The sequence below is a fragment of the Sander lucioperca genome, chromosome 13, assembly GCF_008315115.2.
Source record: "Sander lucioperca isolate FBNREF2018 chromosome 13, SLUC_FBN_1.2, whole genome shotgun sequence".
NCBI lineage: Eukaryota > Metazoa > Chordata > Actinopteri > Perciformes > Percidae > Sander > Sander lucioperca.
In genome coordinates, this window is record NC_050185.1 from 8,590,595 (window position 1) to 8,605,398 (window position 14,804).

At 40.2% G+C, this 14,804-nt stretch overlaps 2 protein-coding genes across 4 annotated transcripts; one reads left to right on the plus strand and one right to left on the minus strand.

The window, feature by feature from the left end:
* Window positions 1-246: 246 nt before the first annotated feature.
* LOC116058302 (V-set and immunoglobulin domain-containing protein 1) lies at window positions 247-5,811 on the plus strand. Its single transcript, XM_031311073.2, has 7 exons — window positions 247-423; window positions 551-711; window positions 1,673-1,880; window positions 4,246-4,401; window positions 4,638-4,754; window positions 4,838-4,982; window positions 5,069-5,811. The coding sequence occupies exons 1-7, from the start codon at window positions 381-383 to the stop codon at window positions 5,163-5,165; spliced, it is 927 nt and encodes a 308-aa protein (XP_031166933.1). The 5' UTR covers window positions 247-380; the 3' UTR covers window positions 5,166-5,811.
* Window positions 5,532-14,360, minus strand: tmlhe (trimethyllysine hydroxylase, epsilon). 3 transcript variants are annotated; one of them, XM_031311071.2, is made up of 8 exons: window positions 13,997-14,360; window positions 13,745-13,921; window positions 10,126-10,405; window positions 9,839-9,958; window positions 8,653-8,889; window positions 7,543-7,681; window positions 7,182-7,341; window positions 5,532-6,534 (listed from the first exon to the last, which is right to left on the minus strand). In XM_031311071.2, the coding sequence occupies exons 1-7, from the start codon at window positions 14,130-14,132 to the stop codon at window positions 7,210-7,212; spliced, it is 1,221 nt and encodes a 406-aa protein (XP_031166931.1). In that variant the 5' UTR covers window positions 14,133-14,360; the 3' UTR covers window positions 5,532-6,534; window positions 7,182-7,209. The 3 variants fall into 3 exon arrangements, with proteins under 3 accessions (XP_031166931.1, XP_031166930.1, XP_031166932.1); XM_031311070.2 differs by having other exon boundaries at window positions 6,191-7,341; XM_031311072.2 differs by lacking the exon at window positions 8,653-8,889 and having other exon boundaries at window positions 6,191-7,341.
* Between the last annotated feature and the right edge of the window lie 444 nt (window positions 14,361-14,804).

The window sequence follows — 14,804 nt, forward strand, 5'->3', positions numbered from 1 at the left end:
GGCTGCACTGACTCTAACTTTATTTGCTTTAATTCAATTAAATATACAGTACATTAAATATGTATGGACACGTATGTTTTTTCTTTTTTAGTTTTCATCTGCCCCCACCCAAAATTATTAACAGCTAAATCAACGGTTTTTTGTTTTTTTTAAAACAACAGAGTACACACCCAGTCTGGTAAACATGGATATGCAAACATTGTGTTATCAACATGCACAGTATCAGCCAGTCCATTACCAAGCATACTGTAACCTTGCCTATGACACGGTAACGTTTTTTTATCCTCCCCTCTGGTGCTGTTTGCAAGAGTCAGCGGTGGAGAGTGCAGAAAGTTCAGTTCTAAGTAAGACCTGTGTGTGTACTCCAACTTTCTGTGAAGATGGGCCCCACGCTGCGCTTGTTGGTGCTTATGAGCATAATAGGTATTTTTTCTTCTTACTCTTGTAACATTCTGCATTTCGGGAAGTACTTTAGTGCATAGGTTTGAATTACACAGAGCTTTTAGTAATGTTTGATTTGGGATTAAACCTGTTTTCTTTTGTTTTGTAGGATGTGTTGAACTGATCTCAGTCACAACTCCGCAGAAAAATGTCAATGTTACATTGGGTCAAAGTGTCCTACTCCAATGTATGTTCGTGACTAATGTAGACACCTCCGGCCTTACCATCGAGTGGGACTTTGTTTCATCGGCCTCCATGACGCCAAAGCAGGTAGATACACACTGCTGCTCAGATCACAGCTTTGTACCAAATGTGCTTAAAATGTGTAGAATGTTCCACTTGGATGACAGGATGCTCTATACTGTAACATCAGCTCACAGTGTTTGTTTAATGACTGCAAAAGGCTTTGAGTGATATTGTGAAGACATCAGTCATTCTGTGTGTCTTTTGAGTTTGCAAATGCGGAACAGAATCACTGCTCTTTATCGAAATGTGGCATGTTGTCGTTTTAACTTCTCTAATGAAAAAACTCAACATTTTGGAAGATATTCAAAGTTTCAATTGCTTTCATTTCAAATTCACTTTATCACAAAGCTTGAACATTCACCAAAAACACATCTTGTGTACAGGGTAGCGCCTTTTTTCAGTATGCCGCGTATTCTTGACCAACCGTCACGAGACACACCTCACTGAGACAACAAAGCCTGTGAGATGAACGCAGATTTCATTTTTCTTTTAAAACATTCCGAATGATTGTAGGAGTATGATTATTATTCAGAATTTTAAACTAAGTAATTTTTCTATTTTATTTAATAGGGACTAAGTCAAGAACATATGTATTTCTACTTTTTCCATATTATTTTTTTAATGATAAGTGATAACTCTCTTTTCTGGCAATACTAATTTAACAAACTGCCTTGAAAATACAACTAATAGAAACACTTTTAAAGACGAGCACATGGTACCTCGCAACTTCAGAGACTGAATAAAATATCTCTGAGAAGACTCCATACTCTGAGTAAAGCATAACTACAGTGTGAATTTAAGTATAATTGAGTATTCTATAAATTATAACAATGTTACTTTATTTAGCCTCCTAACATCTGGCCCTCTTGATTAAACCAGCTTTATAACAATTAGGTTTTACCATGAAATAGCATAAAGTAAGTATACAGAAACCTTTGCGTCTTTATTGTGTCAGATAGTCTAACTTGGGGCCATCTGTTTTCAGGTGTATTTCTATCAATCAGGAAAGGATGTCATTACAAAATCTTATGAGGGCAGGCTTCAACCTTCATCTTCTCCCGGCACGACCAAAAACACCTCAATAGTAATAAGCAACATGCAACCATCAGATGCCGGAGTGTACTCTTGTCAGATTCACAACTTTCCTGATGTGGACGGACAGTCTGAGGCCAATATCATTGTGAATGTTCTTGGTAAGTTTTGTTAACTCCAGAGGGTGTAAAAAAAGTTTATTCCCCCATTGGTCGGAAAAGTAGTCCAATAACTAATTAGGTAAGAGTTAGAAAGTATATAACAGCAATAATGGTCTGTACACATCCATAAAGTCCTGAGAAAAGGTCTAATCAGGCAAAATAATCAAAAACGCTGTGAGAGTGCACAATGGGTGTGTAGGGGATTTCATGCTACTGGGCCACACCCGTTAGCAGTAACGGCTGTGTATTTGCAATATAAAGGCAAGCAGAAGTAGCTGATAATGTTTGTGTCCGCATTGGTGCTGTGATGGTGCTTTTATACCAGCGTTCACACCTGGACCTGTCCGCAGCACATATGCTGAAAAAAATCTAATCTGAACCATGTGCTGGTGATCGGCCATTATTCTCCTGCTAATTAGGGTGTGGCTTCCTGAAATGGGAGCGCCAAAGCACACTACAGTCCATTTGAAGTTTCTGGTCTCTGAGAATGTCTTTCTCTATATTTTTTTATGTGAAAGAATGGCTCACGTTTGAGGGAGCTACTCTTTCCCTTTCACCTGAGTATGTTTTTTTAAGATAAAATCCCATAAGTAGGTAAAAGCAAGAGTACTTTTTAATTTTAATGAGATGTCTTAGTGCTGGCATTGCTGTATCTATCATCAGTGTTGTAACATTAACACATCTATTAAAGCAGTGGCCCTGAATAGTGTGATTATGGAATTACATTCAGTTTGAATCCTCTCATTTACTGAGTTACCAGGGACAACCTCGCAGGCCTCAGTATCCTCAGCAGTTTCCATGGTTACTGCAGCAGTCTCCTCATTGTCAGTGTTGGAAATTAGAGTAGGACTGTGACTGCGTCCTTGTACTGCATACAGAATATATATATCAGCATCTGCTGCATGCTAAACACACATCTTGTGTTTCGTAACCTTTATGGAAATGTTTGCAGGACAGGTTCTACATACTGAATGTGATGCATACTTAAGTGCAGTATGAATATGTATGGCTGTTCTCATGCTGATTATCATGTGATCAAAGATTTTCATCATCACTTGCTGTTACATATAATTATGGTAATACAGTATTTTAAAGAGAGTGAGTAGTCTATTATGAATTACAGTGAAGTGTGTAAGCTTGACCCTGATTGTTTAAGGTGATTTACTGTCCAATCAATATACTGAAGAGCCTAATGATTAGTAGGCTGGCACTGTGGAATATACCGTAAGGAATCTCAGCTCAGGAGCAGAGAGTTGTAAGGCCACTCCCAACACACTTCCTGCTTCGTGATGACTAATGGACAGACACGTGAGGCCGTGTTTGATTAACGATAAGCAAAGGATTTGTCATTTTAACAAACTTGAATCTGTAAATTGTCTTTGTTACAAAGTACACAGATTCATATATGCCATCTTTTCATTTCTTTGATGTGACCATTATAACATGTTGCTCCTACAGTATCATTCATTATAGCATTATAGATATGGGTTCATCCAAGCGTGCGGCAAAGTGTTGTCGAGTTGTGTCACTCGGCAGTACAAAAGCCCAACGTGTGTGTTCTCTCGTAAAGGATGGCTGTGATAAACACACTATACTGTATAAACAAACCCAGATAAAGATCAGCTTAACATTATGGCATTAACAACCATATTTATTTAATCTTTGACCAATCAGAAGACCCGCACCACGGTGGCTTGCACGAGTATGAACAAAGCTTTAATTATCTCATGACCCCTCAGATTTATCTTGTGTCCCTTTGGCGGGACCCGACCACAAGTTTGGAAACCACTGGACTGTATATAAAGTAATTCAAACTAGCTCCACCTCAAGCAGCTACAATAGTAAAATGCTGCCCAAACACATCACTATTACTAATCTAATAATGTCATTTAAAACAATATATCACTGACAGGGGACATTTCTCTGCAGAACTACATGTAGTTCTTCTACTTTTTATACTTGAAGTTTATTTTAATCATACAATTTGTCTATTTGTTCTTAAGTAGGATTTTGAATGCAGGACATGTACTTGTACTGGAGTTTTTTTTTACAAGTTGCGTACTGGTGCTTTTACTCTTTATCTAAAGGGTCTCAGAAGTTCTTCCACCACTGTCATAGTGTATAATTATAGTGGTTAGATGAAGCTGGCAGTGATTGATTGACCAATAATACATAATCATATCAGACTCAGTGTGACACAAATTCTATTACCAAACCTCTCAGGATCAATTCAGTCTGAAGCTCTTGCTGAAATATTATGAAAATATCAATAACTTCTACTGATTGAACATGTGCTTCATAAAAATGTAAAATAAAGTAAAGTAGATTTATTATGAACTCATGCATTCTCCTTGTGCTCTGTCAGAGAAGCCCACTGTTCCTTATTGCGCCGTCCACGGTGACGTGGAATCAGGTCACTTGGTCACTCTGACCTGCCACAGTGAGCGTGGGAGCCCCAACCCAACATATATCTGGACCAGACTGGATCAGACTCGGACAAGGAGGCCTGTACTGGGACTAGGTCAGTACTGTGTGTGTGTGTGTGTGTGTGTGTGTGTGTGTGTGTGTGTGTGTGTGTGTTTGTGTGTGTGTGTGTGTGTGTGTGTATGCGTGCATGTGTGGGTGCGTGCGTGCATGATATACTTGTTGACATGTGGACATTATTTTTTTTTATAAACATGTGTGTGTGTGGGTGAAATTCTTGTTGGCATATGGACATTCTTTTTTTTATAAACATGTGTGCACTTGTTTCCTTAGTGACCACATCTGGAATACTGCAATTCCAAAACATATCCCAGTTTGAGTTTGGGGAGTACCAGTGCAACGCTACAAATGCAGTGGGATTTTCAACTTGTACTATAGAGCTAAATCCTGGTATGTTTTAATTTTTTTGACAAAAAATGTACATCAACACAAATACAAAAAAAAAAGGGTTTCATTCACTGATGTTTGTACAGAAGCGGGAGATGGAGTGATTGCTGGCGCTGTGATCGGCGCCTTGCTCGGGTGTGTCCTGATCATCCTGGTTGTGTGGTTCATCGCTCGCACGGTGAAGAAACACAAGTACAAGGAGGTCAAAGTATCAGAGGCCCACATGATGAAGTGAGATTTTAGGTTTTTTGATGTTGTATTTCATCATGCCATTCCTAATTCAAGTGTGTAACATCAACTCTCTCTCTGCCCACTAGGAGGAGCTCTCCTCAGGCCCAGGAAGCCTCGGATAGCGTTCCCGTGGCAACCACAGCCGGCAGCCTCCATGCTGAGGAAGATGATCCAGAAGCCTGAAAAAAGGCCTGTTGAAAACAACTGGAGCAACGTCACTCTTCTGAACAACAGGATGTCCAGTCTTTAGCACACTTCATTCTCAAATGTAATCAATATGACGGAGCTCACTCTCGCGTTTGAACCATCAATTTAATCTTTAACAGCTTTTTTTATCATATGCCATTTTTTATTGACTTTTGCTTGAATGTAAACCAATGAATGTAGACATGCTTGTAGTGTTTTTCTTTGTTTTACCATTTCATAGATAGTACGCCATTCAAACCATGTTGATGAGCCCTTTGCATTGGGAATACAAGCTACATAATATTAGACCAAATAATTGCATGAGATAGGACGCAAAAAAGAAAGAAACTTGAGAGTAGAATCTGCATCATGCAAATTATCAAAATTATTTTTATTTTCTGTATATATGAACATACATTATTATGTTTAAAAAACAAATGACAGTCCAACATTCAAATGTAGTCTTTTAAATGATAAAATATCGTATAGTATAGTATTACAAATACAAAAATTGAATTAACTCCTGAAGGGAAGGGTAAATGGGCTCATGGATCTATCTTTAGTTGATCTTTTGTAATACAAACTGTCAAGCAGCTGTGGATGAAGTATGACTATTTCATGTAATAAACTTCAGAGACTCTGATTAGATAGTAGCTCGTCTAGAGTGTGACCATAAATTGATAATCAAGTTTCATCTAGGTGGCAGCAAACTTACACTGGAGCCTCACACTGTAGCTCAAGCACTCGGCCAGGTTAGAGTCCCTGAGATCTTAATGCGGATTTGTCTTGTATGGGTTTCAGTGGCTTTCTTTCTTTAGTGTTGTAAAGGGTCAGATGACATTAAATATTATATAATGCTATAGCCATGTGGCTACAGGCGCAGCCTTATAGCACTGCAACTCTTTGTGACCTGACAACAAGATTGAAGTTCTGAATGTAGGGTCAGATGTTCTTTTCCTTCAAGATAACTTCTCAACTTCCAACTTTTTATACATCGACAATAGATTAATGAAGACTTCAGATCGTTCTACAGATTTATTTATTCATTTATAAATGGTTGGTAGGGCAGTGGTAACAACAGGAACCATTTTATTCCAGGGGGTAAAGTATAGGCCAGAAGTCACTGGTTTTGTCACCAACTCTTTTAACAGCTGCAGACGAATTATGAACATTCTTTTCTTTATTTCCCCATTCAATATTAAAGAGCTCCTTCTTTGGCACAACCATAAATTGGTTACCCCTCTGTCAATGCTAAGTGTAAAGGCAGCACAGAGACCCTCAATGTTTCCTTTAACTGAGCTGCCTGATAACATTATGGAGCCAACTTGGGAGTCTACTTGCATCACCTTTAGTCTCACATTGACCAAGAATAGCTTTTGCCAATGTAATTTGCATGGGTTATTCACTGAGTCAGCTTTCAGTGTGCTGCTGTGGTATACAACATAGCCAATGTGTACTCAAATAGAGGTTGGTAGAGATTTGTTTGGCTGAATTTCGGGACGGTTTGGCACTTACCAAAAACATCATCACCCTGCCAAGAAATGAGTGTGAAGTCAACCTTCTTTACCCGCCTACGGCACATTATTTTTGTAATAATGAACACGTCTCCTGTCACACTCCTGTCTACATCAATGGAGCTGAGGTGGAGCAAGTGAACAGTTTTAGGTTCCTGGGAATTAGCATTACAGAGAACCTGACAGTTCACGTCTCCACCCTTGGTTAAGAAAGCTCAGAAACAGCTTTATTTCTTAAGGAAACTTAAGAAAGCTAAATTCCCATGCCAAGTTCTTGGTAACTTTTACAGTATGCGCTGTCGTTCCACAAGACTACAGATCGGCTTCTTCAGCTTCTCCTTCCTTACTTCACCATAAAAAAATTGTTATTTTTGTTCTGTTTTTTTTCTTTTTCTTGTGTAGTATAAAGGGACTACAACTTGCATTACATGTTGTGCAACCCTGTGATGTAGAATGACAATAAATGAACCCTGAACCTATAGGCTAAGGGATACGGCACAGAAGTGAGGGGAGGTTTATGTCCAGGATCAGGCCTGCAGACCGAAGCAGCGTGCAGAGCTGAGGACGTCATCTCTGGTCAGATAGCATCCACAGAGCTGCCTCAGGCCGGTGAAAGAGTCCCTCCCATGCATGACACGCCAGTTGTCTATGAAGATCACCTCATGGAGAAAAGAGAGGATACAATCCTTAGATTACACTGAATTACACTTACATTCTTCTCTTTTCTGTTTTCTTTACAATTATCCTAAAGCTGCAAATTAATTCATCGAAATTGACATTTGGAGAAGCATTTATACATATTAGTTTTCTGGTTTGGGCATTTCGGAATGCATCCCCCTTAAGAAGTGTAACTTTCTTACTTTCCCTGGAGTCAGTTTCACCCACAGCTCGTTCTCTGGCCGCCTCAGTTCTGTCGTCAACTCTCGATGTGCCTCATACCATCGCTGAACAAGGTCATGGGGCACTGTATTTATCACTGATCGGTCATAGTTGTTGTATCTGTTGGAGAGAAAAAATACAACAATCTTGCTTGTTGATTTGCAAGTTAAGACACTAGTGCGGTGCCAGTTCAAAACGTGATTGTCTGGCCTATGGTATTCCTGTTTGCAGCTTTCTCTAGAACGGCTCATCCAAACAACTTCACACTCGATACTGCACTTCCTTGGGTTCTGAGCAGTCCACATGCCATGACATAACACATTTGCTAATAGATAGCTATTTGGGACAAGTCAATCCGGGATCAAAAGCGTTCATCCCGAAAGTTCAGAAAGACATTGCTGATGCTTGTAATGTTTGAGTTCGCTACAATGTAACATCTCCGGTCTCTCTTTCCTCATCTCGTCTTGAATGTACTGTAGTGAGCTACGGAGAATGAGCTGTACCCAGCATGCCGTTTGGCGCTGTAGCAGTGTTAGCGGTGTCACATAGATTTCGAGAGCTCTCACTCAACACTGTGCTTCCTTGGGTCCTCAGCAATACACCCGTTAAGCGTAAAGTTGATTGGATAAATGGTTGTCGAGAAAATCAAAAGACAGACAGACAGACAGACAGACAGAGACTCATTCTACTTAAGTTATTTCATCATACCTTTAAAACTACAGAATATTCCTTTTGAAACAGAATACATATATAAATAGGTTGAAGGAAACTGAGGCACAACCTTTTTACACTAGTAGGATCCCCAAACTGAAGAGCACCAGAGGGACACTCTCTACACACCCGAGCAGCACTCCATGCAGACTGCATTGTAACTGAGAATATATACTGTAAATTGTACAAAAAAACTATTCTATACTGAGGAAGGACAAGTTTGCCTTGTTATTATATTTACGCAAGGGAAGTAATTAATAACTAAAAAGCGTGACGTGTAAAGCTTTACCCCTACATCAAAATCCTAAAATTTTAATGTCTGATAATTCACTAGTGCACAAACATGAGTAAAATGACATCAAACTAATGCGCTGACATACCGGATCAGGTACATTTCATTGTTCCAAGGATAGACGTTGAGCACGGGGCCGATGCCTGTCATGTGGTTTCGATGGTTGTCAGAGTTTTCAATGTACTCGTGCCTGATGGGCACATGGGAAAGCAGCTCAAAGTTTTCAGGGGACTGCTGGCGTACTTTTTCAGCAGCGTAGAACCCATCCACAAGTAGTGTTGTTCCCCCAGTTCCCTCATGCTTGAGGCAGTGGAATACCTGGATTCTGCAACAGTAATCAGCGGTATCGAGTTAGAAAATGCAACTTTTGTCTAAAGGCTTATTTCGCTTTAACCTGGACCCTCTTTTCCCATGCATTGGTGTTTAAGTGACTAATGTGAACAAAAATCTTTGAAACTGGTCCAGTATTGAGCGAGAACGCTGTAACCATCAGCCGCAAACCGGGCTGCAATGTAATCGTATAGGACAAATGTGCATCGTCAATTTTGTCCAATAAAAGGACAGTTGCTGTTCTTGCCACTGCCACTACTGGCTCATATTAATTGTGTATTATAAGTGTTTGACAACATTATGGAAAGGATCCCTACAGAGACAGACCTTTTTGTTAAAAAGTAGGATCCTTTATGTTTAACCAGAAACACTTCAGAAATCGCTAAAGGTCTATCTCTGCATCTGTAGGGATCCTTTTCATAACACAGAATAATAATCTGAGCATGTCAGTGGTAAAACAAGCACTTTTTTGGATGTAAATTGAAGGTGTGCAATTGCCCAATAACTTGCCAAATGCAGCGGTCTTGCTTAACACTGGACCAGTTTCAAAGATTGCTGTTCCCATCAATCACTTAGACACAAAAACATAAGAAAATAGGGCCCAGGTTAAAAAAAACAACCCGAAGTTACCCTTTGAGATACGTTGTAAATTAAAACTGCTCAGTATAATGAAAACTGTTGACATTAAAGCAACACTAGAGAACTTTTCCCACTTTGGTTCCCCTACAGGTTGGAAGCAGAATTGTCCATTACATTACATTATGCAAGTTTGCCAGATCGGGTAGCAGATCTGTAGTTCAAAAGAGACATAATGGGACAATTCTCTAGTGCTGCTTTAAGATCTGTGGTCTGTTTTAATGCTTCACAAACAAAAAATCCTTTAACTTGCTTTGTATTTGGGCTGTTTTTTAAATTCCATATCAGTTCATCTCTGCTGCACCTACCCACATGGTTCCTGAAAGTAGGAGGTGTCAGTGTGACGGTCCAGGGCCAGCTGGCTGTAGGCAGTGTCTCCTCTGGAAAAATCGGAAGTAAAACACCACATTCTTCCATATGTAGTCTCCCTTGTGGATCAATAACACAAAAAACACAAGCGGATTAGGAATAAGTGGACAGGGCTGAACATCTTGTGCGCTCCCTATGAATATCACCATTGAATGCAAATTGCTAATTCAGTATAGTTGCATGAGAATGTTACAGTAGCAAGAAGCCAAAAAGAAGCACTGAATACCTGATGAGGCTGACTCTCTGGGTCACTGCCTCTGTGGCCTCAACTGTAGCTGGGACATCATCTACGAAAGCGATCCCATACAGAAGATAGTTCTGAAGAAACTTCTTTACTTCGTCGTCACAGCTCATAAACGTGTCCCATTTGGCAGAGGGTATGTTTGCCTCTTCATAGATGTGTGAATTCCAAAGGATGCGTGGCTGGATGGTGCTCTGCTTCTTTCCTTCATAGCTGTTCTCAGCTAGCCAGCTAAGGCTGTACTTTGACACATGGCCTCCAGGCCCTGGGATACAGAAATAGAAAATATTGGTATTATGTACAATCAATAGAAATTGCATCAAATACTATGCATGACCTGATTTTGACTCATCTTAATGTATGATTTATTAAAGGTTAAAGCATATTTGGAAAGATAGGACTGAACTGTTTGTTTAGTAAAATGCACTAAAGTACACAATAACTTGAAATGAGGAGGGCATTAGAGTAGCACATGCATTTTTACTCATCTTAAATCTAATTTCTTATCTTAATGGCCTGTCCTCTCAATGGGCCTTGTGTCAAGTGTGTGTCATGTGCATGGACAGAAACATAAACGGAAAAAACTCAGAATGACCTCTGTACTGCAGAACATCAGATTATATAGGATTACAGAACAGGTAATAAAAGCTTGCCATCTACACTATATGTACTGTAAGCATACAGCAAATGAGTAGATCTGACTTGAGTGCAACATAAGTAGGGCTGCGTACAGAAATACGATACTTTTAGGCACCGTCCATATTGCCTCCATAGTATTGAAAAATGCCCCTTCATTCAATACCTAAGGAGTAAATCTCAATAGCATCAGTGAGCCAATAAGCATGCAGCATGGTTTTATTGGCTTTCTAACTAGGTATGCAGGAAAAATACTACGTTATGCACAGAGATGGGGCACGTGTGTGTGCTTTGTATTTTAATATTAAATTCTAAATTGTACCGCAATGTGTTTTGTTGTAATTTCTTTTTGTTAAAATGGATTTTGATAAAATTGTATTGAAAAAAAGTATCATTCAGAAACCGGTATCAAATTCAGGGTATTGGCACCAGTATCGATACCCAGCCCTAAACATGAGGATCCATGAGGGCCCTTACACCATTTAGCAGAGAAAGTCTGTGAGGGCCGATGTTCATGGATAGGATGTGCACACTCAGACTCAGCTGGCCTTGAATATGCACCACTACGTACACTGTCTATATGCCAGTATGCCCACATGAGTAGCCTATGTGCATCACTAACTGTCTTAGGGCTGACAGGTCCCTATTTGTCAGTTTTTGTAAGATGAGTCTCCCATTACCAGACCTTCCTCCACAGTGCTGTGGAGGAGGGTCTGGTGAGTCCACACACCATTCTGGGATTGGAGAAAAAAAGTGCTCTGGTTTATTGGCATTTCTTTCCAATTACAATCGTCTTGGGTGGCGATAAGCGCCGGACGGAGCAACGGCATCTCTGCAAAATAGCCTCGGGAAGGAACTTGTTTTGGTGGAACATGTATACTACATTCAAAGGTTGTTTTAGTCGTGCAACAGAAAACTCAGAAACAAAACAACAAACCCTGCTAGGCCAATCATGTACCCAGCAATCAGACTTGTCTTGTCGTTTTCAGGCGGTGTGACAGTACCGTACAGTAAACATCCCTGCCTCTATCGCTGCCACAAGACAGTTTTTATAACACTAAAATTAATCATAAGCACTGAACTGCCCAGGAGTTTGTGTAAAAACTGACTGTTTCTTGGTTAAAGTTGTTTAACTCTGCCTGTTGGCCTCTCTCAGGGGAACAGCTCGGTGCGTGATGGCTTGGAGCCCCACCAGTGTGGGTGATTAGGTGGAGTACAAGGTGCTAGAAAGAGACCCTAAGTCCATAACTTGGTAGCAATTTGATTAATTGGATATTGCATAAACGTGTAGCTTTGTGTCAAAAGCTGCATTACAGACTTTATATATAAGTGTATTCTGTGCTCATCTGGTGCATGTTGTTAAATAAATTGTGTTAATCAAACTGCCACAAACTAATATAGACACAGAAAACCTGGGGCAAGGTAGCACTCCACTGTGTAGCAGTACTGGTTGGTTTGTGAGTCTCTCAATAGTGTAGCTGTCATATTCTGCTGTGTAATGTTACAGCTTTCTAAAATAAAATGTAATCAACAGCTTTACTGGACACAATAGCACAAGTAACAATTTGAGTTTGAAACCATGACATTTACATTTATTTTTCATTGTGTCCAACTATGGTAGCTTTGTGTGGATATATCTTTTTTTTATGGTACAGTACACAATGCAGGCAGTGACTGCTTCAGTCATTGCCTGACCACACCCTAAAGTTAAACTGAAAACAGTGTGAATCTTAACCCAATAAAACACTGCCATCGCTGAGGGAAAAGTCCACCTTTGGTGTGTGACTGAATATGCATAGAGACAGTTCCATTATTGGTTCACTTAAAGTAAATGATTGAATCTGAGCTCAGGTTACATGTTGTAGATGCCTTATTTCATATGCTGTAGTTCCTTGGTGCCGAACTTTCTGTCACGTACCTGCTGTCAGAGGTACAATGGAGCATAACATGTTACACATACAGTACCATGCAGAACATTTTTTTTTGATTAAGTGTTCTAAATGCATGACCAGATTAATTGTTAAAATGTTTGCCAAATACACACAGCAGTCTACATCCACGACGTTCCACTTCCAGAATTGCTCCGGTGCCGCCGGAAATTCTGCCGGATGCATGTCTTTTCAGCCAATGTCTGTTACCTAACGCTTTCTTTGTGTTGGTATTTTAAACTCTGGTGGATTTATGAGGACTATGGTTAACTGCTCCTCAGATCTCTGCAGGGTAAATCCAGACAGCTAGCTAGACTATCTGTCCAATCTGAGTTTTCTCTCGCGTGACTAAAACAATTTATTTTTTTCCATCAAAACAAGTTCCTTCCCGAGGCTATTTTGCAGCGGCACGGTGGCTCTGTGCGGAGCTTAGCGCCGCCTAAGACGGTTGTGAGTGGTTTAAAGAAATGCCAATAAACCAGAGCATGTTTTTCTCCCATCCTGGAATGCTGTGTGGACTAGCCAGACCCTCCTCCACAGCGTTGTTTAGGAAGGTCTGGCAATGCGAGACTTGGTGTTGAGAGACTCACAAACCAACCAGTACGGCTACACACTGGAGTGCTAATTTGCCCCAGGTTTTCTATGTCTATATTAGTTTGGGGCAATTTGATTAACACAATTTATTTAACAACATGCACCAGATGAGCACAAAATACACTTAAATATAAAGTCTGTAATGCAGCTTTTGACACAAAGCCATACGTTTATGCAATATCCAATGAATCAAATTGCTACCAAGTTATGAACCTATAGAGTCTCTGGGGCCCCTGGGGGTTTGGGACCTGTGCCCAGTTGGCAATCCAGCCTCATGTCATGTTTTTATAACAGTGTCATTACAATGCATTTCTTTTGGATGATCTTTTCTGGGATGCAGACGGTGTAATATAACTTTAAAACACTTTGGGAATGTTTTGCCTAACCAACCTTTTATTAACAGATGTTCAGTTTCAGTTTGGTAGAACAACTTAAAATTGATTTACATGTAAGGATGAGATGGCCATTTTGCACAGTTGCATCGTCGGGACGGATGGTGAGGTCTATACTCCCAGTGTCCAGGTTTCTCTGGTTGGTGCTGGAGTTGTATGAAGCAGCAGAGCGGCAGTGATCCCTCAGCCACACGTAGTTCAAATGCATCGCCGTCCCTCCATAGTTGAGCACTGGCGATTACATATGCATGAAGTTAACAGTGAGCTTTGCCTCGCAAATGTGTGTTATAATGTAATTTCACTCACCGAGACAGTCTTCAAGTGGCTGAAAAGTTGCTGAACTCGCAGCACACGCGCGGATCTGCGTCTTGTGTCTCCATGATAGCTGTGTGTTTCTGACTTTTAACGCGGGTCGCAATATCCTATTTAACATGGTCAACATCGTAAAGAAGCCAGCGTACAGTCGCTGAATTGACACGCTTATTTAGCGCTCCGCTTCTTTAAATCTTTAATCCCACAACATGTCTCAATATGGCGAGATTAATTATTAAACACGGCACGGGTTATCTTGTGATTTGAAAATGTCGCAAAGCTTAACCAGAGTTACTAAAGTAGTATCTACACTAGAGACCGGTGGTGGAGCAGTTTGGCACATGCGTGGTTCCCTTGATCCCAAACCCCCGGATGTGTGTGTGTGTGTGTGTGTGTGTGTGTGTGTGTGTGTGTGTGTGTGTGTGTGTGTGTGTGTGTGTGTGTGTGTGTGTTTTAACCCTTAACCCTAACCCAAATAACACATTAATGTCCATTCAGTAAGTTAACCTATGCATAAACGCGCTAAATTTGAAGTCACTTGCCACATTTACCTGGGTCACTTGCCATAAAAAGACTTATATTGACCTTGATTGCACAATCTTGCCTCCAGTTGCTTTCTAAATTCTTTTTTTTAATTTGCGAACAAGCCTTACCTAATGACATTCCCCCACAGATAACATCAGAAGAAAAATCAGAATAGCCATCTTAGTCAGTAACGTGGTGAGATTACATTTTGGGCTGGTTTACAAATGATTGGTTGTTGGTAAAATTACGAGATTACAGGCAGAAGTCATTCTTACCA

Coding starts and splice junctions, on each gene's coding strand:
- LOC116058302 (XM_031311073.2), top strand. CDS start 381: ATGGGCCCCACGCTGCGCTTGTTGGTGCTTATGAGCATAATAG. Junction 4,402..4,637: donor GAGGCCTGTACTGGGACTAG/GTCAGTACTGTG, acceptor TTGTTTCCTTAG/TGACCACATCTGGAATACTG. Junction 4,983..5,068: donor TCAGAGGCCCACATGATGAA/GTGAGATTTTAG, acceptor TCTGCCCACTAG/GAGGAGCTCTCCTCAGGCCC.
- tmlhe (XM_031311071.2), bottom strand. CDS start 14,132: ATGTTGACCATGTTAAATAGGATATTGCGACCCGCGTTAAAAGTCAGA. Junction 7,682..8,652: donor AATGAAATGTACCTGATCCG/GTATGTCAGCGC, acceptor TCTCTCCAACAG/ATACAACAACTATGACCGAT. Junction 7,342..7,542: donor TGAAACTGACTCCAGGGAAA/GTAAGAAAGTTA, acceptor TTTCTCCATGAG/GTGATCTTCATAGACAACTG.